This window comes from Catharus ustulatus, chromosome 12 (genome assembly GCF_009819885.2).
Source record: "Catharus ustulatus isolate bCatUst1 chromosome 12, bCatUst1.pri.v2, whole genome shotgun sequence".
Lineage (NCBI taxonomy): Eukaryota > Metazoa > Chordata > Aves > Passeriformes > Turdidae > Catharus > Catharus ustulatus.
This window is the reverse complement of record NC_046232.1, coordinates 3,640,888-3,662,910: the sequence shown is the minus strand read 5'-3', so window position 1 is coordinate 3,662,910 and position 22,023 is coordinate 3,640,888. Positions and strand designations below refer to the sequence as shown.

Below are 22,023 nucleotides of genomic sequence, written 5' to 3'. Positions count from 1 at the left end.
GAGGAATCCATGTATGATGTATGGACTGGCCAGGGGGGTATGGGCAGTGCCAGGCTCCCAGCACAGGATGATTGATATCCCTGCCTCTGGAATGGTGAAGTGTGTGCCCACAGCCCAGCTCAGCCTCTGCTCCCCAGCATTTCCATCCTGCTGCACAAGGGATGGAGCAGAGCTCTGCTGCTGGGTCCCCTGTGCTGTTCTCAGAAGCTGATCCTGTCACCAAATGAGGCACCACAGTGGCAGGCAGGCCAGGGAATGGCAGTGCCTTTTCCCAGAGCACCTCAAGCTGAGAGAGGACAAACAGCCTGGTTCCTTGAGCTCGTCCTTTCCTGCTCTGTCATTCCCTGGGAACACGAGGGACTACGCTCAAGAAGCTGCATCAGTTTCAGATGTTGTGCACCTCATTAATCAAAACATCCTTTTGGAAGGCAGTTGATTGCAGCTGAGGCACAGAAGTGCTTACACCTCAGCATCCCCAGTGCCTGGAGGAGGGAAGAAAAACAGAGAAAAGACCTTTAGTGCTCTCCCTGGCTTAGTTCACATTATCTAATCTACAGGAGCAATGGAAAAAAAGAGATTTATTTCCCCAGAAAAGCTCGTTCTTATTAGAAATTGTGATGAAAATAATAATATTAAATGATATTTGCACTGTAGAGTATTGGGAATGAGTCACAGGCAGTCTGGCTGTGCCAGGAGGTGGGAGGAGAAGAAGAGCAGGTAGAACACATGGGAGAAAGGATTAAGGAGAGAGCAAGGGGCAAGGAGAGGCAAACAAAGATGAGGAAGCATGTGCTGTGTGTGTGCTCGGTGAAGTCACTGCTGAGCAGCATTTCCTTGCCGCGGAGCTGCAGGAACGTCCTGCTGCTCTACATGGCACAGTCCCTCTGGCCAGTGGCTCCTGCGAGGGAAGAGGGGAATATTTGCTCGGAGTGAGGTGGGGATTTCCTCCCTGGCTGCCGTGGGCATTCCTTGCTGTGCTCAGCCTCCCTGCCTGTGCAGTTCACGTGGTTTCCTTCTCCTGGCAGGTAGGATTTGCAATGTCTGAAACAACAAGCATTCTAGAAAACCTCAGATGCTGAATCTCTGCAAAAATATACACCAGCATGTCTCATGTGGCCGAACAGATTCTTAATTTCACTTCACTGCTTTCAAAGGCTTGGCACTAGGAACGATTAGAACCACTTTATCAGTCTAGGAGCTTTTAAAACAGAACAAGCAGCCATTCCCACAGAAGCACAGGCGGGGCTGATTACTACCTCTTTCCCTCTTTTTCTCCAGAAAAAGCCTCTCAGATATCAAAAGAAATGAGGAAAATACCCAAGGCAGCCGTTTTCCCGCACTGCTTTGGCCTCTGTTGCAGGGAGGGGTGTCGGGCTCGCAGCCGGGGCGGGCAGAGCTGGCTCGGGAGCCCCGGGGGAAGCGGGGTTCCCCCGCCGCGGGGACAGCCCCCAGCCCTCCCTGCCACCCCTCCCTGCCAGCCCAGCCTTCCGCAGCCCTCCCACATGCGGCTGCCTTCTCTTTATTCGCTTTTCAATGATTTCTCCAGATCCAAGCCCGCAGGAGGGCAGCGGTACCGATAGCCGGGGATAAAGGGTCCTTCCAAACCTGCAGGCAAACTTCTGCTGGGGAACACGGGCACTCCCGAGCCCCTGCTTTGCATGCAAGTGAGATTTTCAAGGTGAACCGCTGCTTTTCCTTCAGATTTGTGTTCTCCCCTTCCCACAAAACCCCCGGTGCCTTCACAAGCAAACCTGCCCCCAGCAGCCACACCTCCGGGCGGAGCAGGGAACGCCCGCATCCATGAGAAAAAAGGAATATTCTCGCTGCTATTGATTTACTTTGTCATGTTGACGATGCTGCTGAGGCTGAGCTGAGGCGGGGCCCGGCGCTGCCCGGCTCTGCCCGGTGCCCGCAGCGCCCGGGGCGCGGTGCCCGCTGTTCAGCGCCGCGGTTCCGGGCGTTGTCCCTTTAAGAAGCCCGGGTGCTGTCTCAGGTAGGCAGAGCCTGTGCGCTGTAGTCGCTCCTATGGCAACCCAATAGAATGGGATCGCTTCATGAATATTCCCAGGAGCAGGGGCTGCATGAGGAATAAGTGATGACAGTGATGTAAGCAAACAGTGGCCGCTGCAGGTTGCAGTTCATTGTGTTATTGGCCGGCAGGTTGAGGAGTTTGAGGCTTGAGCTTCGCTTTCCGGATGATGTCTGCCCGCCGGGATCCACGGCACATTTGCATCTCGAAGCCAACATGGCAAGGCGGCTGCTGCCGCCGCTGCCGCCCTCCCTCGCCTTCCAGCCAGAAGTGTGTGGCTCTCTAGACTTCTTTCCCAGTGCTCAGCATCTGAGCAGACAGGGATTGCAGTAACACGCACCAAGGGGAGACGAGCAGCAAGTAGCCAAATCGGGACAACGGAGAAGGGGGAGCTTTTTGTGCCTTCCCTAATTTTTTTTTCCCTCCTTCCCTTCCCTTCTGGATGCAGAGCCTGTGTTTTGATGCAGAGCCTGTGGATGCCACAGCCTGGTAAGGAGATGCCACGGCAGTCTGTGCTCCCCTGTGCCCCGTGAGCCGGGGCAGGGGCCTGGGGGCAGTGCCGGTTCCCCTCGCTGCCCAGAGCGGGGGGGTCTCTCCCTGTCCCCGAGCAGCAGCAGCAGCAGCAGCGGCCATGGACAAGCTGCCCCCCTCCATGCGCAAGAGGCTCTACAGCCTGCCCCAGCAGATCGGACCCAAGGCGTCGATCATGGACGAGGAGGATGACAGCGACAAGGACACCCGCAGGAAAAGCATCAGGCTCAAGCCGCTGCCTTCGCCCTCTGCTGGGAGCACCCGGGCCTTCGGGGGGGACCCCGGCCGAGGGGGGGACCCCGGCCTGCTGGAGACGGAGGCCGGCGGCAAGGGCGCCAAGACCAGCACCAACGGGGACTGCCGCCGCTTCAAAGGGAGCCTGTCCTCGCTCACCAGCCGGCACCTCCACGACGCGGCCGAGGAGAAGCGGCTGATCGGCGGCGAGGGGGAGCCGGCCTCTCCCGGCGAGGAGAAGAGCCCCCCCGGCAGCGGGGAGCTGGAGCAGGGGCTGCCCGTGCCCCCAGCGCCCGCCTCCCCTCCGGAGCCCCAGCAGCCGCCCCCCCGGGCCTGCTCCTCCACCTCCATCAAAGTGGAGGCAGGTGCAGGGTGCGACCAGATCACCCCCGATGAGGAGCAGAGGCTTGGCCAGGCCGGTTTCATGCAGAGGCAGTTCGGGGCCATGCTCCAACCGGGGGTCAACAAATTCTCCTTGAGGATGTTTGGCAGCCAGAAGGCCGTGGAGAGGGAGCAGGAAAGAGTTAAGTCTGCCGGGTTCTGGATCATCCATCCCTACAGCGACTTCAGGTACATCCCCTCCTTTCCAGTCCCACTCCAAACTAGCTGGCCTGCCCCTTCCCACGGCACCTCCTGCACGGGGCACCCACCCCAGCAGAACTTTCCTGGGTCATTTCCTAGCCAGGGGACACAGCCAAGATCTGCTCCACTCAAACAAGCTGCGGGTTTCATTTACATTCCACCTTAATTTTAGTGTCCCCACACTACTGATAATTTTGAATTGTTTTTAAACCAGTTGTCTTTGGCTGTTTATAATGGAAAGGCTCTCTTTAAGTTCATTGTAAATGGGGTAAAACTGTTCCCACCTGATGCACAACTCTAAACTAAAAGCATGGTGTCTGATCTTAACTAGTCCTGCATCTCCATGGATGCTCTGCCTGACTGATGCTTCCCATTTTCACACCTCCAACTCCTCTCCCTGCTCATTCCCAAGAGTTAGCCAGGGATGTTGCTAGTGTTGCTGCTGTGTTGGGTCTGAAGTGCAGCCTGGCTGTCAGGAATTGGGATGTGCAGGTTCATTAACAAGGTTCTCAACAGAGAAAGAGCCTCTTTTGCATCTGTACATCCTCATTGGCAAAACTAGTTTGGATTGGGAGCAGTTAACACTGACTTAGCCGAAGTAATAACTTGCTCTCACTCCACAGCAACATTTCTGTGGAGGTTAATAAGGAAATGAACTGGAAACCCTAGAGCTGGTTTTTGTGAAGTCCTGCATGGCAGAGGGGCTGTGTTTGGGTATTTCTGAGCAAAGTATCGTCTGCTGCACAGGTGAACTGTCCTCTGCAATATGTATGTAAAGCACTGTAATCAATAATTAATTACTGAGTGCAATCAATGGCTAAGGTTTATTGCTTCAACTTTAATTACAACGGGCTTACGTCTCACATTTAAAAGCACACAGGAGAAGAGTATTATTCAAATATACCTTTGTCACACTACGTGATTTTGTTGAATTTGTGGACCTGTGCATGATTCCCAAAAATACAGTTAGTGAGATAATTGCAGAAGGAGTTTTGGGGTGGATTTGGCCTCCCAAAGGCAGGAATGACAGAAACCTCTTGACACCACCTATTAGGGATTTAACAAGCAGCCCACATGTTTAGTGGATTCAGCACTGGCACTGACCAGATTCCTTGATATTTGCTTGGATTAACAAATGTTATTAGAAGGCTCTGTGAGTTGGAAGACTGCACTGTCATTTAAATTCAGTGCATTCAAGTGTCCCAAGCACACAGCTGACTGAGCTTAGGAGGGTTTCCAGCAGCTACAGCATGATGCAGAGTCCTTGCAAGCCTTACCCAATCCCACACTGGAACCAGGGGAAAATTGCCTCCCAGTGAGACTGACCAAGTAATAGCTCCCAAACACTGAAATGTGAGAATGAGCAGCTTTCAAAGATCAAAACCAGTTTCATACTCTTGGTTATTTTTGCAGTATTTGCCACGAGTGTGGAGTTTAACTGCTGTGTTTTCTTGGGTTATTCTAGCAAGGCGTGCTCTGCGTGTTGCACCCTCAGGAAATTTGGGGTTTTAGTCTCTCTGTTGTGTCTGGAGTTAGGCAGAAGCAGAGTTCAGCTTCATATCCTTCTGCCTCTGTAGTGGGTTTATTCCCTTCCATATCTGTGCCTGTTTTCAGCAGAGACCCAGCCTGGCAAACTTCAGCAGCAGGAGCAGAGGGAACCACCTTGCCCAAGGTGAGATGCTCTCAAGAGCTTGGGATTTTAAGGTTCCTACGGAGCCACTGCTTATTCCATAAGATGATGAGGTAACTTTTCACTCCTGAGCACTTGGCTATGGGGCCACTCCTAGCCTTGCCCAAAGGAATGATTCGAGTCTGCTGGCAAGCCCTGGCTCCCCGAGCCAGATGATGCCACAGAGCTGCTGGCACGGAGCTGTTTGTGCATGCAGGGCTCTGTGGGTGACTCCTGGTGTTAATAACAGCCCTGACAGAGCTGGCAATCTGTGCAGGGAAGGCACAGGGAGCTGCCTGGGCTTGGGACACATTCCAGGTGGGCTGGTTTCCTGGTGTAGCAGCCCAGCCCAGCAGCATGGGCTGTGTCCCTGCTGTCCCCCTGGGCTGGGGCAATGGGGACAGTGTCTGGGGCCATGTGCCGAGCAGGAGGAGCTGGATGCACCACTGCCTGCTCAGGGGGGATATTTCCAGGGAGGCTTTGTTCACCCCTGTTTCTAGGTCACCTGCAGCAGATCTGTTGGGATAGGAGTGCTGCTCAGAGAATGTGCTGGGCTTCCATGGAAAGTGACCTATGGACAATGGCTGCCTTGAGGGGGAAGAGTGGGAGCCCTCCCATCTTCTGGTCTTCCCTCTGCTAAAGCATCTCTCTTGGAAACAACTCCCGTCAATAGGGAGTTTTTTGACCTCTGGAATGCAGCAGATTGCACCAAAGAGCAGATCTTACCAAAATATTTGCTAGAGCTGTATGTGTGCCCCGAAGGAGGGTGTTGTGTGCTCGGGGAATTACGCAGCGCGTTCCCGACTGCTCCGTGTTCCAGCCGGGTGCGCATCCCGGAGCCTCGGCATCTTGGAGGCTCCATGATCCTGCCCTTGGCTGGCACCAAGGCTGTGCAGCAGCGTTGGCTGCTCAAGTTTCAAGTGCAGGAGGGTTTAGAGCCGGATCTTGCTTGCTGTGCCTGTGGAGGAAGCTGCCTCCCCTGTGTGAGCGAGGTGCATCTCCAGGCTGGCTCTGGTGGGGCTCCAGCCCTCGTGACTGCCGGCTCCGAGCAGCTGGAGCTGGGAAGTTTGCATGGAACGCTCCAGGCCCGTGCACTGCTGTGAAATGACATTGGTGCGAGTCCCCGACTCCACGGAGTCGCTGCTCCTTCGCGCTCTGCTTCCAGAGGAGTTCCTGATTTAGAATAGAACAGAGGCTTTCATCATTGTCTCATTAAATTATCATTTTAGCATCTAATAGGGCTAATTCCAGTGGCAAATCTATGACCCTCCAAGAGTAAAACAAATTAATATAGATTCAGGCTCTGTTGATCTCTGCTTTTAGTCCATTGTGAGGGGAAAAGACATCAAATGACCTTTATAAAAATCAAGCTCAGTGCCCCTGAGTACTCCTGACTAATGCAGTGGGCTGCTTCTAGAAGCACTTAAAAGGTGTCTTAGCAATTTCTAATGAAATTAGGAATCCTGGCTCCCATTCTGAGGTGCAGATGTGTGTGCTGGCAGCTGGAGTTCATTTGCATCTGTGGTTGATTGCACATCAGTGCAGAGCCACATTGTATTTCCTAGATCAAGATTTATCTGTGACTTTGAAAGCTCTTCCACTGGGTAGACAGAATTGTATTTTACTGCTTAGAGGAAGCATTGATTCACTACAATTGGTTTAATAAAAAAATTCCTGACAAACAATGATCTGTCTAGTTTGTAGCTGACTGAAGCATATGGGTTGTAGATGCTGCCCAGAATTGCTTGCAAAAAAAAGTGTAGCATGCTGCTTTTAGAAAGACCTGAGAACAGATACACTATCTCAGGGCCCAAAATAGTCCCAGCAGTGGATGTAAATAGAACTGCACATTATTCACTGCCCAGTAATCTATTAACTTCCTCACAGTGAAGAGAAGCTGCTGTCTCTTTGAAAACAATGGCAAACATTCCGCTCGATAGCAGACCCAGCTACAGATTTTAGAATTCTTCTTCTCACTGGTCTCCATTACTTGTAACACTTGTGTGCAAACAGATCCTTTCTATCATTTGCTTCCTCTGCCAGCGTTCCCTGGCTGCTGGGACCTTGGGGAGGTTTCTGTGGCAGCAAAACCAGGTGCTCAGGTGTGAGGTATGAGGGGAGAGAACAAAATCACTGCTTCCCTTCGTGCTGCAGTGTCCCTCAGCCTCCCTTCTCAGGGGGAATCAGTGGGATTTGCTAATTTTAGTTCTAAGAACTGAACCCAGTCACACTGTGGGATGGAGCAGAAATGGGAGGGATGTGTGTTTACCTTTCCCACTCTCCTGAGCAGACCTGATTTCCAGTGCCTCTCCAAGCGCTGCTCTGGCTGTTCACACTGTTCTCACTGGGAAGCTTTTCCCCGTGCTTGAGAAGGGTAAACAATTTGTGGAGAGTCCAGCAGTGCTGACTGACTTTGGCTGGGGGTTGCTCCCTGCTCTCAGGCAATAATGACCTTTTCTCCATCTCCTGCCCAAAGTGCTGCTCTTTGTGCTGCCCTCCCTCCATTCCTGCCCGTGCCCAAACGCTGAGTCCGTGACTCGCCCTTTGCTCCAAGTGCCTGGAGCAGGATGTGCAGCACATGGGAATTCTGGCTCAGGGAATAGGGAAAGGGCAGGGAGCAGTGGCTTTGGTTGCAGGACCTGTGCCTGGCACTGGAATCCAGCAGGGAGTGCCAGCAGGCTGGGTTTGGAGGGGGCAGCTCCCAGGTTTGTCTCTTCTCCTCTGTGTGGTAATGCTGTGTCCCTGGGGTAGCAGGGGGACACTGCTCATGGAGATTTCAGACAGATACCACTGCCTTTGCTGCAGAGAACTTCCTGGCCAATTCCCAGGGCAGAAGGAAGGAATCCCAACAGGAATCATGTGGAGGATAATCCAAATTGTGCTGAATGCATGGACTGGGGCTCTGTTGTCTTCAGTGGACTTTCAGTCAGGCTGCAGAAGAACCATGGCTTTGTGACCACGACCTAAGGGAGTGAAACTCCTGCATCTGTACTTCCCATGTCCATAGGCAAGTCAGGCTTGGTGCCCCAGCTCACTTGCCAGGAGGCAGAGGATAAATAATCCCACATCAGACAATCTATGTAGCTTTTTGTAGGAAACATGTTTGCATGCCTGAGCTGGAAAACAGGAAGGCCTCAGTAAAGGCAACACCTCAGTGGGTCACCATGGTAAAATATTTTAGGACTAATATTACAGTATGTTCACATGGAGAAAATGAGATAAAATAGCATAAATAAATAGAAAAGCAAACACTGAGATTTAACAAAGAGCTGTGGTTGAGATTTTTGCATAAACTTGAGCCAGGCCCTTCATACCAATCTCTGCCAACAGATGAAGACATTATCTCTCACAGAAGCTCCTCCCTCAGTACACTCAGGGATGGCTCCATTGGGAAAAACAATTTAATGTTTTCTCCATCTCTTCTTGTAAGATAACATATCTTATTTATTGCATCTTATTCAGATCATGATGTGAAAAAAAAAAAAGGTTCGTTTTCTAATGGGTTTACAAACTATTCACTATGCTAGCAATAAATGTTCAATTCACTTCCTGACAGCAAGGAAATTGGAAATATCATCCCCAGGTTATAGTGAGGTGGCACAGACTGGTGGGGATTGAGGTAAAACCATCCCTGACCTGGCTGTGGTGGAACTGAGGCCCAGCTGTGCAGGGCAGGAGGCCTCACACAGCATCCCCCTGGTCAGAGCCCTGCCCTGGTGGCTCTGCAGGGAATGGGCCATCCCTGGCACTCAGGAGGGCAAATGAGGACCTGTCTGAGGAGCCATGGGTGCCTTGAGAGGACGGGGCACATTCTGCTTTGGACCATTTCTTAGGCTGGCTCTGTGAGCAGCCAGACTGGGAAATGGGCCCATCCCTCCCACCTCTTCCCAAGCCTCTGCTGCTTGTTGGTTTGTCTGTTGTTATAGCAAAAAATAATCACTGCTGTAAACAATGACATCGTGTTCTCTCCCATCATTATCTCAGAGTATTATTGCAGTTACAGTTTGGCACTGGGCTCCTTGCCTGACACTTCTGCAGGAGCTTTCTGGCAGAGGGGGAGGCTCAGAGGCTCTGCTCACCTGCCCTGGCCATCACACCCCACCTGCACTTCCTTCTCATCTCCACTGCAAACCTGCCAGGCTGGGCAAGAAATGGGCTCCTACAGAAAATCTCCTCCTGTACATGCCTGCCTCAAGCCCTCCCTCCCTCCTTGGAGGAGGCAGGAATTCTCTGGGAAGCACTGGTTTGATCCATATCATGATTGTAACATAAACCAGCCAAACCTCCTGTCTGCTGTTTCCTACCCCGAGCTCTTGACTTTGCAGTCTGATTTTTAATGCAGTGTTTTGTACAGTTGTTAGGGTTTTAAAAACAACTCAGTCTCTCCCCTTGGCACAATAATATCTCTGGGTTCATTAGCAGGTGTGGAGCTGTTCAAGGCTGTGCTGTACTGCCCTCTGCTCTGAATGAAGCAGTGGCTGTAGCAGAGATGCTGCACCACATTTCAGGGCTAGTCCAGACTCCAAAGGAAACACACTGCCTGTTACAAACTCCCTGCTTGTTTTCTCCTTCTTCAGCAACCTGTTGTCTTCCCCACCTCTCACTTGAAGTTTGTTTCTCATCCCATCAGTGCCATCTCCATTTTCGAGGCTCCTTGTGGCAGGTGTCATGTCCAGCCAGTCCTAGATATCAACATCCAGCTTCTTTTTTATCTGATCACTGATTTGCACCTTGTTTTCAGTAACGCCTCTCCCCCTCACAGCCCTTGCCACGTTCCAGTGTGTTGGGTTGGCATTCACTCAGTCCAGTTCCAGTCTCTATCCTTATCCTTCATCTTTTTCTCTGGGTGGGTCTCTCTGAATCAGTTCCTTCTCCTCCTACATATCCTTAGTTGCTATTGTCCTTCTGACTCTTCCAACAATCTCAGTTTTCTCCATCCCCTTCCTGACTTAAGAATGGATAATTTTTCCAGTAATTGAGAACCCTTCCACATTATCCTTCTCCTTGGACACTGCCAATGTTTAGACAAAAGCTACCCATTTTCTGTTTTTTAAACTTGAAAGATCTCAATCCTCAGACCTAAGCGTTTAACATGATGAATTCATCTGGAAGTACCATCTCTGCTGGAGGAGAATGAAACAGATTTTATTTGAAGGAAAAATGTGATTTCTGAGGGTAAAACCCACAGAGTCAGTGTAGGACTTTGCAGCACTATTTTAGGGAGGTAAACTTGGGGTTTCAATCCAGTGTTATTCTGGTTAGGTAACTGTGCTGGTGCTTTCTGTGGAGTGAGGTTTTTTCTGCTCTAGTCACTGCTGCTGCACTGAAATCCATTTATTGTACAGATAAAAGAGTGATCTTTGTCTGGAGATAGCATAGTGTCATTTTAGCTTGAAACCATTGAAATTTGTCTTTGTTTCTGATGTGTTATGAGCATCTCATTAGCAAGCCCATGAATCCCTCAGTTTGCTCTCAAAACCAACTATCTGAGCTCTCATCTCTGCCAGAGCAGAGATTTCCTCCCTTCTCTTATTTTTGAAAGCTGTGTTGGTGCCAAGGCAGTTATAGGTCAATTGAGTTATTGTTGGTTCTAATTGGCACTCTAACAAGCTATTAAATCAATTTACCTACAGATGAATGTCACTCAAAAAGCAAGGTGCCAGCTCCTTTTGAGAACTTCAAAAAGCCCATTTCCACTGCTGAGTGTGAGGGAAAGGTCAGGTGCAGGGAAGTGGCTACTTGAGATTTGCCCCCAAAGTGTTTGTGCCACGAGCTCTGTGGCTGAGCACAGGCCAGGCTGTGAAGAGGGATGGGACCATTCCCAGAACTCGAGGCCAGGAGGAAGAATTGACGTCAGCAGCTCTGACAGATCTCTTGTATCCATTGCTGGGTGTGTAATGAAGCTCAGGCTCGTTTCCATGAGGAAGGATCCAGGTGCTGTCCTCCTCCTTCACAGCTGTGTGTCCCACCTGTTTCCTTGTGGCTCTGCATGCAGGTGCAGTGTCCACAGCCATCCTTCGAGCCAGGCAGCCCCCAGCAGGTGACATCATTGCCTTTTGAATGTCTGGAGATTCAGGAGATTTCCTCACTTCCCTTGCAGAAGAGTCAGAGTCATTATGGTGAGCAGGGTTGATTTAAGTTCCATTCTGAAACGTTTGGGTGACCTCTCCCCCCAGCAGCACTGCAGAGCTCATCCCCACGGAGCTGAGCACTCCTTGGCTGTAAACCTATCACTCCTGAGCCTGCAGGGCAGCACAAGGGCTCTGACTGAGCAGCACTGCACGTTCAAAAGGCAAGCTGCTGTCCAGGGGAAGCAGTGAGGAGTGCTCAGGTGCCCTCAAGTGGGCTGGGGCTTGGTGAGGCACAGGGCAGAGCAGGATGCAGCTTGGCTCCATGCAGCTCTGCAGTGCTGACAGCTCCTGCCCTGGGTCTGTCAGCAGACACAGCACTCAGGACTCCAGAAACACAGCAGAGGAAGCAGATGTGTCCTGAGCTAGCAAGGTGCTCTTAGAGAGTCCTTTTCCCTTCCGTTGTTCCATGCTGAACGCTTTGCTAGCTGGGAAGTCCCTTTCCAAACTGGAATTATTCATTGCATGCAGTACCAAATGTGGTCACCCCATGCCTGGTGTTAGCACCAGGCTGGAGGAAAACCAGGCTCTTATCTCCTGAGGACATGCTGCAGGCAGCAGGGGAAGACAGTGCCGTGAGAGCAAAGCAGATGAGCATCCAAGGGGGAATTCCAAGGTCAGCTTGAGGGCCCACCACTTCATCGTTTCCAGGGGCACAGCAGCTTCCCCAGCCATGAACGAGAGCTAATCTCTTTTGTGGTGACTCGTCCAAATGTGCTAATTAAGGATTTAACTCGCAGCCTCTTTGGATGGAGAGGTTGTCTGTGTGTGTGCATCCATTGTTCCCGAGCTCAGAGGCAGGAGGGGAGCTGCAGGTTGCCAGCTGACTCCAGTGCAGGAGCTCTAACTCCTTGTTTTTCCTTGTCACAGCTGTGCTCAGGGTGCTTGTGAGTGCCAGGCAATCAGGAGCTGTGCAGGGAGCTCCAGTGGGACTGGGAGCACAGCAACTCTGCTGGGAGTCACTTCTCCTGCTCCAGGTCAGAACCTGGGCACTGTTACAGTGTGATCCCCATCCCACCTGAGCACGGGGAGGGCATGGAAAACCCTGGAAGACACGGGGAGATGCGTTTGATGTGCCGGGTGTGGGAAAGCCGGGTCTGGCAGTTATCAGCGCCTGGGAGGAGATAACAGCTGCATTCCAGAGACTGGGGGACTCCACTCCACAAATCCTTCCCTTGCCAGTGCTGTCGGGGCAAGGGGCTCACTTAGCTCAGCACTGACATCTCTCAGCAGGGCAGTTCTGCCTCTCGGGGGCACTGAGGGCAGGGGAGGCTCCCCCTGTGCCCCTCTGTGTCCAGGTGCAGAGCGGCAGCACAGGGACATCCCGGCTCTGCAGAGCAGCAGGAGCAGTGCCCCCCTCACTCCTGCCATGTCCTGGACCAGCTCTCCCGACAGCCCAGGAGATAAGAGAAAAGATAATGATGCCTGGCTCCGTGCAGCTTTTTTAACAATAGCAAACCCACTTTCATTAAGCACAAATTCTTGATGCTTGACCTTTCCCCCTTCACTTCAAAGTACTAATGCATGCACAAGTTACACTTCTATTAATAACAAGAGGAATATGTTTTTCCATCCCTATTTCCCTGTGAATTGTGGGGAGGGCAGGAGGAGGGACCAGTCTAGACTGCAGATGATGGTCTGTTCTCCTTGATGCCCATACAAAGCACTCGTATCGTGCTCATTTAGCTGTGGATGCACTTGGAATGACAAGCAGAGCCTGGCAGACGGAAGGACAAGCTGGAAGGGATGTCAGGCATACAGGTTGGACCTGTGAGCCATCCTGAGCTCAATTCTCCATGCCTTGATGTCTCCAGCTTTAAAAAAAGGGGTGATGGTGTTGCTGATGGGAGATGTTGGGGGACTCTATAATATTTTAATATAAGAATAGATACCAGAGGTGATACCAGCAAGGGTGGGGTTGGTCTCTACCAGGAAGTTTCATGAGGATTTTTTTGGGATTCTCCTTTCCTGTGTAGTGCTGTAGGTTTGGTCTCACAAATTGTGCATCTTTTATTAGGACCCCAAAAAGCAGTGGATCCATGTACTGATAGGAGATTTCTGAGTCATTGGTTCCTTTGTGTTGATAAGAGGTTACAAATACTCTGCAGTTCCATGTATGGTGCTCTATTGTCTGGCAGATTTAGAACTAGGCTGGGAAAAGATAGGAAAAAAGCCTGCATGGAGAGGCAGACAAGATGGATTTTACCTTTTATGTCCATAAATCAGAATTGTGCAGCCCCTGCATGGGGTTTAGAGATGCTCTAGGAAGAAAATGTTCCATCTTTCCCTCACCAGTCACATGTACTGCAGGGTGTGCTACCCTTTCTTTGGCAATGTGTGACTCTTGACTTCAGTAAACACTCCCAAATACCAGGTCTGGCACAGGAGCTGCAAGGTGTCTGTCCCTGCTGTGGAAAACACCCCTTAGGCTGGGTGCCCTTGGATCTTTTGGGTGATGTGTTGTGACCCTTGCTCTTAGAGCAAACACGAGTGTGCTCCATGCCAGCCTTGGTCAGGGCAATTCCCTGTATTTGCTGTGGCTGGAACATCCAGGCCTCTCCCACAGCTGGGGATAGAACAAAAACTTGGCTCTCAGATGTGCTTCAGACAAACTCCAGATGTGTCCGTGGCTGCTGGCTAAACCCTGAGTGCTTCTGGACAGTTTTGGGGGCTCAGTTTGTGAAACCACAGGGAAAGCTGCACTATTGGTGTCTCCCCTCCTTTGTTCCCATTGTGATGGGTTCCTCTGCTGTGTCTGCAGCACAGGCACTTCTCTCCCATCCTCTCCTGTCAATCCCACTGGCTTCTCTTGCCTGCAGATCCTGGTGGGAAGTTGGGCCCAAGCCTTCCCAACCAAGGTAACCCCTTTTGCAGCACCAGCAGGAATTTGGGCTAACAGTGGCAGCTGTGGGTATGGCCTAGGACTCCTGCTTTCCAACAGGGGATCTGGAAGCCTCATTTGCAAGTAAATTCACACAGCCAAATCTGCACTGCAGACAAAAAAAGATTTGCCTTGACATCATCTGCCCTGCTCTGGCGCTCTGCAGTCAGTCAGGAGAGCAGAGCACAGCTCCAGCCTCTCCAGCTCAGCAGAATTAAGGCTAAGCTTCATCATGAGCTCATGCAAGCTGTTCCCACCCCAAATAATTGGCTGCTGCATGCTTTGTGTCTGTCTAGCCATTGCTGCATGTGGGTGGGTGTGTTGTGTGTGTGTGTGGATGAGTCTGCTGTGGAAATTAATGCACAACATCGGGGGTGCAGCTGATAATAAAGTGCCTTGGGAATGCTGGGGCTGGGAGCAGTGTGAGCCAGAGCTGAGCCCCTCAGACACCTGCACAGAGATCCCTCTGCCTGCTACCACAGCATGGGCATTCCCACATCCAGACCACCACCACCTCTTTTTTGCTCTTCCTCCCACCCTAAGCCCCCTCAGAAGTGTTTCCAGCCCTGTGTTTTCCATAGCTGAGATGTAAAAGCAGGACAAAAAGCATAGTCATTTCTCTAAAGCTCAGATCTCCCATCAGCACAACCCTCTTTGCAGGTGAAGAGGAAATGCCAGAGGTGCTGGTGTGTCTGTGGGGATGGGAGACAATGGGATCCATGAGCATGGCTGAGGAGGCACTGCTGGATGGAGTCAGGGATGAAATCCCTCTGGGATTTGGCAGCTGTTCTGGGGTATTGCTCTCACAGGGCTGAGGTGTTCTCCACCACTTTGTCCAGTGCAATCATCACACACTCTCTCAGGAATGGCAGACCAGCAGCATTTCTGCCCAGTCTCCCAGATAAGAGGTGCAGAGAGGCTGTGACAGGGCTCAACAAGGTGCCAGGAGTTAAACCCTCCCATTTCCTTAGCCTGGCCCACGAGTCCCTCCCATTTCCTCAGTCTGGCCAAAGCTTCCAGCCTTGCTTTCTCTCCACACCCTCATGCCCAAGATTTTTCTGGGGAAAGGGCACCTCTCTGAAGTTAGGACAGGTCAGTGGAATCTTGTGGGTACCCCAATCTGGGGTCCTAGGATCTGCAACCCCAAGAATAGGGTTGGCTATTCCTCTGGTGGTATGGCTCAGAGAGGAGCATGGCTTTCCTACAGCTGGGCCAAGACGAGGGTGGAGAATTCTTCACAAGCTCTTGGAAAATTTGCTTTTCCAAGGTAAAGTATGGCCTTGGCTGGTGCAGGAAGAGGAAGGAAGGGTGTTCCTATAAAGGAGTTTGTTGTAATATAAACTGCCCAGCTGATAAAACCCCATGGCTTGGGCAGAGCAGCTCGTGACCTTTGCAGGCAGGCAGGTGACACTTTGAGTAAGGGCAGTGCAGCTCAGATACTCGAGCTTTGCTCAGCCCCTGCCCTGGAGCTGCAGTGGTTGTGCTGCATTTCCCTCAGCTCAGCCTGGCTGCAGAGGGAGAGATCATTCCTGCACATCCACATTCTTGCAGGAGGGTTGATCATCATTCCTGTGAATGAGGTTCATTAGCAGACACATGGAGCCAAATTCCCAGGTGGAATGGCTCTGGGAATGAGTTTCCCTCCTTGGAGGCACCTCAGGCCATGTGTCCTGTACAGGAACCCTGAATTACATCCAGGGCCTGTGCTGGTGCTGCACTGCTGTCACTGATCCCAGATTCCATCCCAGCCTGGTGTTTGTGCAGTGGCTCTTCCAGGCAGGATTCAGGCAGCCTGGGGCTCCCTTGCTATGGTGGAAGTGGTTCAGAGCCCTGACTTTTCTGCTCTGTGCTCACAAAACAGCTATTTCTGATTCAAGGATGCCGTTCCTGAAGGAGATCCCAGATTTACTATCTGAATATCTGATGAGCTAATCTGGGTTTGGATACACTTGAGAGCAGAGCTGATCTGCTTCCTGCTTTCCCTGGCCTCCAAAGACCCTCTGCTGCTTCCCCACTGGAGTCACTGCAGTGACTTGAGAGCTTTCCCCAGGTGCCCTCACCACTGACCCATCTTCCTCCTCCTCTCCCACAATCTCCCAGTGCCAGAGCTCCCATCTGGGCTGAGGCACAGCACAGACATTTCTCCTGGCATGAAAAAACAAGAGCAAAACCCTGGCTCCTGCCTTACTGTGAGCTTAAGCAGAAGGACTGGATTAACTAAAAGGAAGAAAACCATAGAAATCATGTCATGGTGATGGAAGTACACGAGTTCCCAGCCAATTTATGTGATATCCCAGCACATCCCTGCTGAAATCAAAGGCTGAGCCAGTGCATGCTGCAGTGGCCTTGAAATTGGGTCCTGTGTGTGCAGAAGGAAAAACTACGAGGATGTTTTGGGGAAGAGGGCCCTTTGAGAGTGTGTTCTTCTTGGAAAAGCTGGAATTCATTGAGACACTGCTGCCATGCTGCATTCCCAAAACAGGGCAGGGAACAGACTTGCCTCTAGGCACCACAACCAAAGGAGAAGACTTGTCTTTTCTTTTAAGGCACAAAACTTAAAAGCCTGGAATAGTCTTTTGTGGCTGTGACTTTCAGATCCCAGAACATGTTTAGGTTCTTTTAGGGTTTCCTTTTCCACACTCAGGACCAGAAGTAGATTTTTCTGTGCCCATCTCACAGTTCCATGTGGTTCTCTGGGCTCAGGCATGAACAGAGCCTGTGCTGAGTTCCTGTCTTGAAGTGTGGATTTAAAATTGAAAATACACCCTTACCCCTCATTTAGTGGCATCTGTATCTTCAGTGGCCAGAGATGGGTTTGGCTGTCCCTGCCTTGGAGCAGGCTCCTGTCCTGCTGTCCCTGGGGTAACCACTTACTGTGTCAGTGTCTCACTTCTTAAAGGCAGTGGCAGTTATGTGTCCCAAACTCCTTAGAGAGCTTGTTATTCCACATTGCCCTTGCAGCTTGTCTGAGCCAAAGTGGAAATAGGAGGGGGGTGTTTTTATTTATTGGGTTTTATGGCTCTCATATCTGTGTGTAGGAGCAGCTTTGTCATATTCATGTGAAACAGCAGGGAGATGTATTCCCAGCTTATGGCTGGAATAGAAATACAGAGAAAAACTCCTTTATTTCCTTTCAGGTTGCTCACACAGACTGAACCTGAGACATCACAAGGAGCTGCTCAGTGACAGCCCTGTCCTGCCTGTCCCTGCAGTGTCCCTTTCCCAGCCTGTCCCTCTGGCAGGCTGGAGCATCCTCCTTCTGTATTGATGGAAAATGCATCAAGCTGAATATATTTCTGAAACAACTTGTTTCTGGCAGGTTGTTCATTCTAAAAATATATTTATTTCTAATTGCTGAGTGGAATGCTTAATGAATTCTTCCTTCCCAAGAACAATTAATCAAAAAAATGATTTAGGGCTGGCACTTGCTCCCCCAGGGCTCAATGGCTTTGTTCCATTGACTTAAATAGAGCAGGGCAGGTCCAGCCCATAGTGGAAAAAGATTGATCTGGCCATTTTTCATGGTGCCCATCACTGTTTGTCTGCCTGTCCCTGGCACTGTGTGTGTTGGAGGAGCAGCACTGCACAGCAGAGTCACAGTGAGGTTACAGAGCCCCCATATCCTCATGGGGATTTGGGATGCTGAGGAGAGAACAGGCTGCAGCTCCAGCTTGCTCTGGAGGATTTCTTGATGGGAACAAATGGCTGCAGAGGACTCAGTGGGTCACAGACCCTGCAACTTTTGATAAAGCAGAATGCCCTGGGAATCCACACCACACAAATCAGAAAATTTGCAGCATGTCCTGGAAAGAGCAGGAGAGATGGAGCAGCATGCCAGGTGTTGGCAGAGGGCAGGGAGGAGCTGAGTGGCCCTGCCTGGATCCCCAGCACATCTCCCGTGCACATTGATGCCACACAGGCAGTGAAAAGCCCAATTTCCAGTCTGACAGGAGGGGAAAGGCCCTAAATGTCCTGAATTCTATATATTGCAACTAATTGTGATGCAAACATCCTCTGTGGGCAGGTGTGTGACACTGTCCTTTCTGGGGAGAATGTATTTCATTGTGCACTGGCTGAGTTTTTCATTCTGCTGTCTCAGAGTGTGCACCAAGTCCTTTTCCCTCAGCCCTGCTGCCCCTCAGCTCCTGCTGGCTTTCCTCAGTTCAGTCAGCCCAGCACAGGAACATTTGGAGGGACAGTAACAGTTCCTCAGGAACTGGAAGGGGCTTTTGTGAAAAACAAGGTTAATTTTTTTAGTAGATTTTAAAAGGTTTAATAAAAGACAATAAGAGACAAATAATAAAGCAAAAGGTTATAATGGCTGGGTGCTTGGCATTTAGCCAAGAGCACATTTGTTGTTATGGAGACACTTTTAAAATTTATTAGTTTGTTGCATATTTATAGACTTATTATGTGTTTTTAGACTTTTATATAAATTATTTTTCATATTTTAGGAATTGTTTTACATGGCTATTTTTTGAGTTTGGTTTTTTTTTAGAGTACATGTGTTTTTTGGTTGTGGTTTTAATTTATTTTTTTATTAGTTTTAATTTGGGCTGTGATTTTTAATTTTTACAGATAGTTGGTGTTATATTAGTAGCCAGGTGTTTTTATTGGGTGTTATTTAATTAAGTAAGTAGTTTACTTATTACAAAGATACTTTATTAGTCTATGTTACACATATAGTATTTACTTCAATATTTGCAAAAAGCCAACACCATAATATGTATTTATAACAGCTTTGGAGGATCTGAAGCTCAGAGCTGATGGCTTGGATGTCAGAATTTCTGCTCTCTCCTCTGTTCTGAGGAGGGAGTGAGGCCTCTGCCCCTCTGTGCCTCAGTTTCCCCAGCTGGCAGATGCTGCTGGGGAGACTCAGCCACCTGCCCTAAAAAGCTTTAAGGTCAAAAGGGAGCCAGTCTCTGGGGAGCTCCTCAGCATTTCAGTACAGGCAGTAATTAATTCAGCAGCCTTTCCAGGGGGAGGGATAGTGGATTCATGTGGATGCCTTAGGTAAGCACAGCCTCAGTACAGTATGTTTCTTCTGAGACTGAAAATAATCAGAAGCAATTGGACTTTTATTTTTTTCTTAACTGCTGCATTTTTAGAAGGTGATTCATCTCTTGTCTGGGGTCTGGGCTACCTGAATAGCCCCAAGATCCCAGCAGCATTAGTCTTTTTGAGGATTCATTGTGCTCCATTGCAACCTGAATAACTCATTACAAACAAGAGTCTGATGTGAGCAGCAGGAGAGCTGGGCAGGAGAAGCATTCTGTGCTTTGGAAGCTGAAGTACACACAGGCAGTGGCTTTTCAGGTGCCTTACTCCTTCCACCCCACTCCTTCCCCATGGAAAGAGGCTCTGGCATCACAGGGTGTGAGCCTTGTCTGAACAGTGGTGTCAGCACAGGCCTTTCCCAGCAGGCTAAAGCAAGGCTGTAAACCAGTGAGGATTCCAAGAAAGTAATGTGGGTCACAAGGAGCTGAAGGTCCAGAACACAGCATAGAATGTGCTCCATCCATCCATCCCAATCCATGCTCCTTAAACATGGCTCCTTTGGCACTGCATATTCACTGGGTGCAGAAAATCCACACTACAAACCTGGCCATCCCTGCTAGCCAGGGTGTGTTTAACCCCAAAGGAAAAGCAGGGATTTGACCAGGAGTGACCCCTCCAGGAGTTCTTCACCTGTGCTGTGTAACCCTCAGGGCTGTGCTGAGCTGTCCTTGCCAGGGGTGACAGCCACATGCAGCCAACACCTTCTGTCACTCTGGCTTTCCCCATCCTTGCTGAACATGTGCTTTGGGAAGTTTGGAGAAAATTGGAGGCAGCTTTAAATGTGATCATTGCAGCAGACCATTGGAAAACCCCAAACTGTTTTCTGTCACCTCTTTCTGGCAGCTGTGAGCATTGCTGTGCTGCCACTACCCAGGACTGAGGTCTGACTTTTCTCCCTGCCCCATCTGGCATAGGCAGGGCTCACACAGCAGGAGTGTGTGCTCAGTGCTGAGCTCTGGCAGATGCTGTTGCCTGTCTCAGACATAAATCCTGAGAACTGTGGAAGCTGGAAAAAAGCTGAGAGGGCACGTGTGCCTGGGAGCAGAGGTGGAGTAAATCATGCAGCTGAGCAGCAGGGTTTGATCCATCCTCAGGCACAGGGAGCATTCCTGGTGCTTTTTGGGCTTGTGGGGTGGCTGGGCACACACAGAGATGTTGTACCTGGGGAGTTAGCTGTGGGGATGGTTGTCCTGGTGCTGCAGGCCTCAAAGGTTATGCCAGGTACCCAAACCTGGGTTCTGGAGTCTTGAGGACAGGCTGGGTGTTGGAATGATCACAGAATCCCAGAATGGTTTGGGTTGAAGGGTCCTTAAAGCCCATCCCATTCCACCCCCTGCCATCATCCCAGGCTGCTCTAACCCTGTCCAGCCTGGCCTTGGACACTTCCAGGGATCCAGGGGCAGCCACAGCTGCTCTGGGCACCCTGTGCCAGGGCCTGCCCACCCTCCCAGGGAACAATTCCTTCCCAATATCCCATCTATCCCTGCCTTCTGCCAGTGGGAAATCATTAAGGGACCCTCCTTTCCTTTGGGGGCCCTGGAACTGAGTCCCAGCCCTCAGGAGCTGGGGCACAGCAATGCCCAGGAGGAACATTTTTAGCATCTTGGGTGGTGGGAAGTCTGGTTCTCAGCTCCAGGTGACTTAGCAGGGTTTGTCACATCCTTGGGGACAACTGCAGAGTATGAGGGCATAAATATGTCAGTGCAAGGCAAACCAACAGTTGACAGAAATCACTGCAGTGTCCTCTCCACACCCCCCACTCCCCAAACTGTGATTCTTACCTAGTTGTGTGACTCATGTCATTTCTCTGCCTTATTTTGGTGTTTAATTTTAGTAAATTTGGCTTCCTAGTGGTGAGAGTGACATCCTCAGCTCACATAAACCCATATTATGTCAAGAGAGACACATCAACACAAAACAGTTTAGAACCCAGCCTGTCATGCCTGTGACTTCCCAAGGAGGTGAGTGAGGAAGGTTCCTGGTGTTGGTTTTGTGTGTCCTGTGCCGCTCTTGGAGCAGCTCTGAACTGAGACATCCCCAAACCCCCCTGCCCTGGGCATGGGCAGCAGGGCAGGGGGAGATTGTGCCCCTCTGCCCTCTCAGGTGAGACCCCACCTGCAGAGGAGGCAGCAGGATGAGCAGAGGGATGGAGCAGCTCTGCTGGGAGGAAAGGCTGGGAGAGCTGGGATCCTTCATCTGGACAGGAGAAGCTTTGGGGTGACCTCAGTGTGGCCTTGCAGTGCCTGAAGGAGCTGAGAGATGGAGAGACACTTTGGACAAGGGCCTGGAGGGACAGGACAAGGGGGAGTAGCTTCCCACTGCCAGAGGGCAGGGATAGATGGGATATTGGGAAGGAATTCCTCCCTGTGAGGGTGGGCAGGCCCTGGTACAGAGTGCCCAGAGCAGTTGTGGCTGCCCCTGGATCCCTGACAGTGTCCAAGGCCAGCTTGAAGGATCCTGGGATAGTGGAAGGTGTCCCTGCCCATGGCAGGGAGGGCACTGCATGGGCTTTAAGGACCCTTCAACCCACACCATTCTGATTCTGTGATTATATGATAGATATGATAGATATCTATCATGCATAAGATATATACCTACAGCATCTACAGATAATAATTTTCCTTCCCACCCCTGTGTACAAACCAAGCCTTTCCCCAGTCCAGACAGCTCAGAGCTCCCTGGTGCAGCTCCTCCCTCCTGCCTGCCGAGCACTGGGGGTTGACTCATGGGTGGTGGATGTGGGCCAGGGCCTGAACTTCATCATGTCACAACTTATGCATGTCTTTAGGCTTTAATCCTTCACATTCCACAACATGTTCCTGATGGCTTGGAGGCTGCAGCCCTTATTGATCCATCCCTTCTCTACAACAGCAACATATGGCATGTTTCCATGGCAATAGGTCCCCCTGAA

General features: G+C 50.7%; 1 protein-coding gene across 1 annotated transcript in view; it reads left to right on the top strand.

Annotated features, from left to right (window-relative positions):
- Positions 1-1,915: 1,915 nt before the first annotated feature.
- The window catches only part of HCN4 (hyperpolarization activated cyclic nucleotide gated potassium channel 4), a 93,728-nt gene continuing 73,620 nt past the window's right edge, over positions 1,916-22,023 (top strand). The window contains exon 1 of the mRNA XM_033070729.2: positions 1,916-3,364. Coding sequence (XP_032926620.1) covers positions 2,661-3,364 — 704 coding nt within the window. The 5' untranslated portion in view covers positions 1,916-2,660. The remainder of the gene's footprint in view (positions 3,365-22,023) is intronic.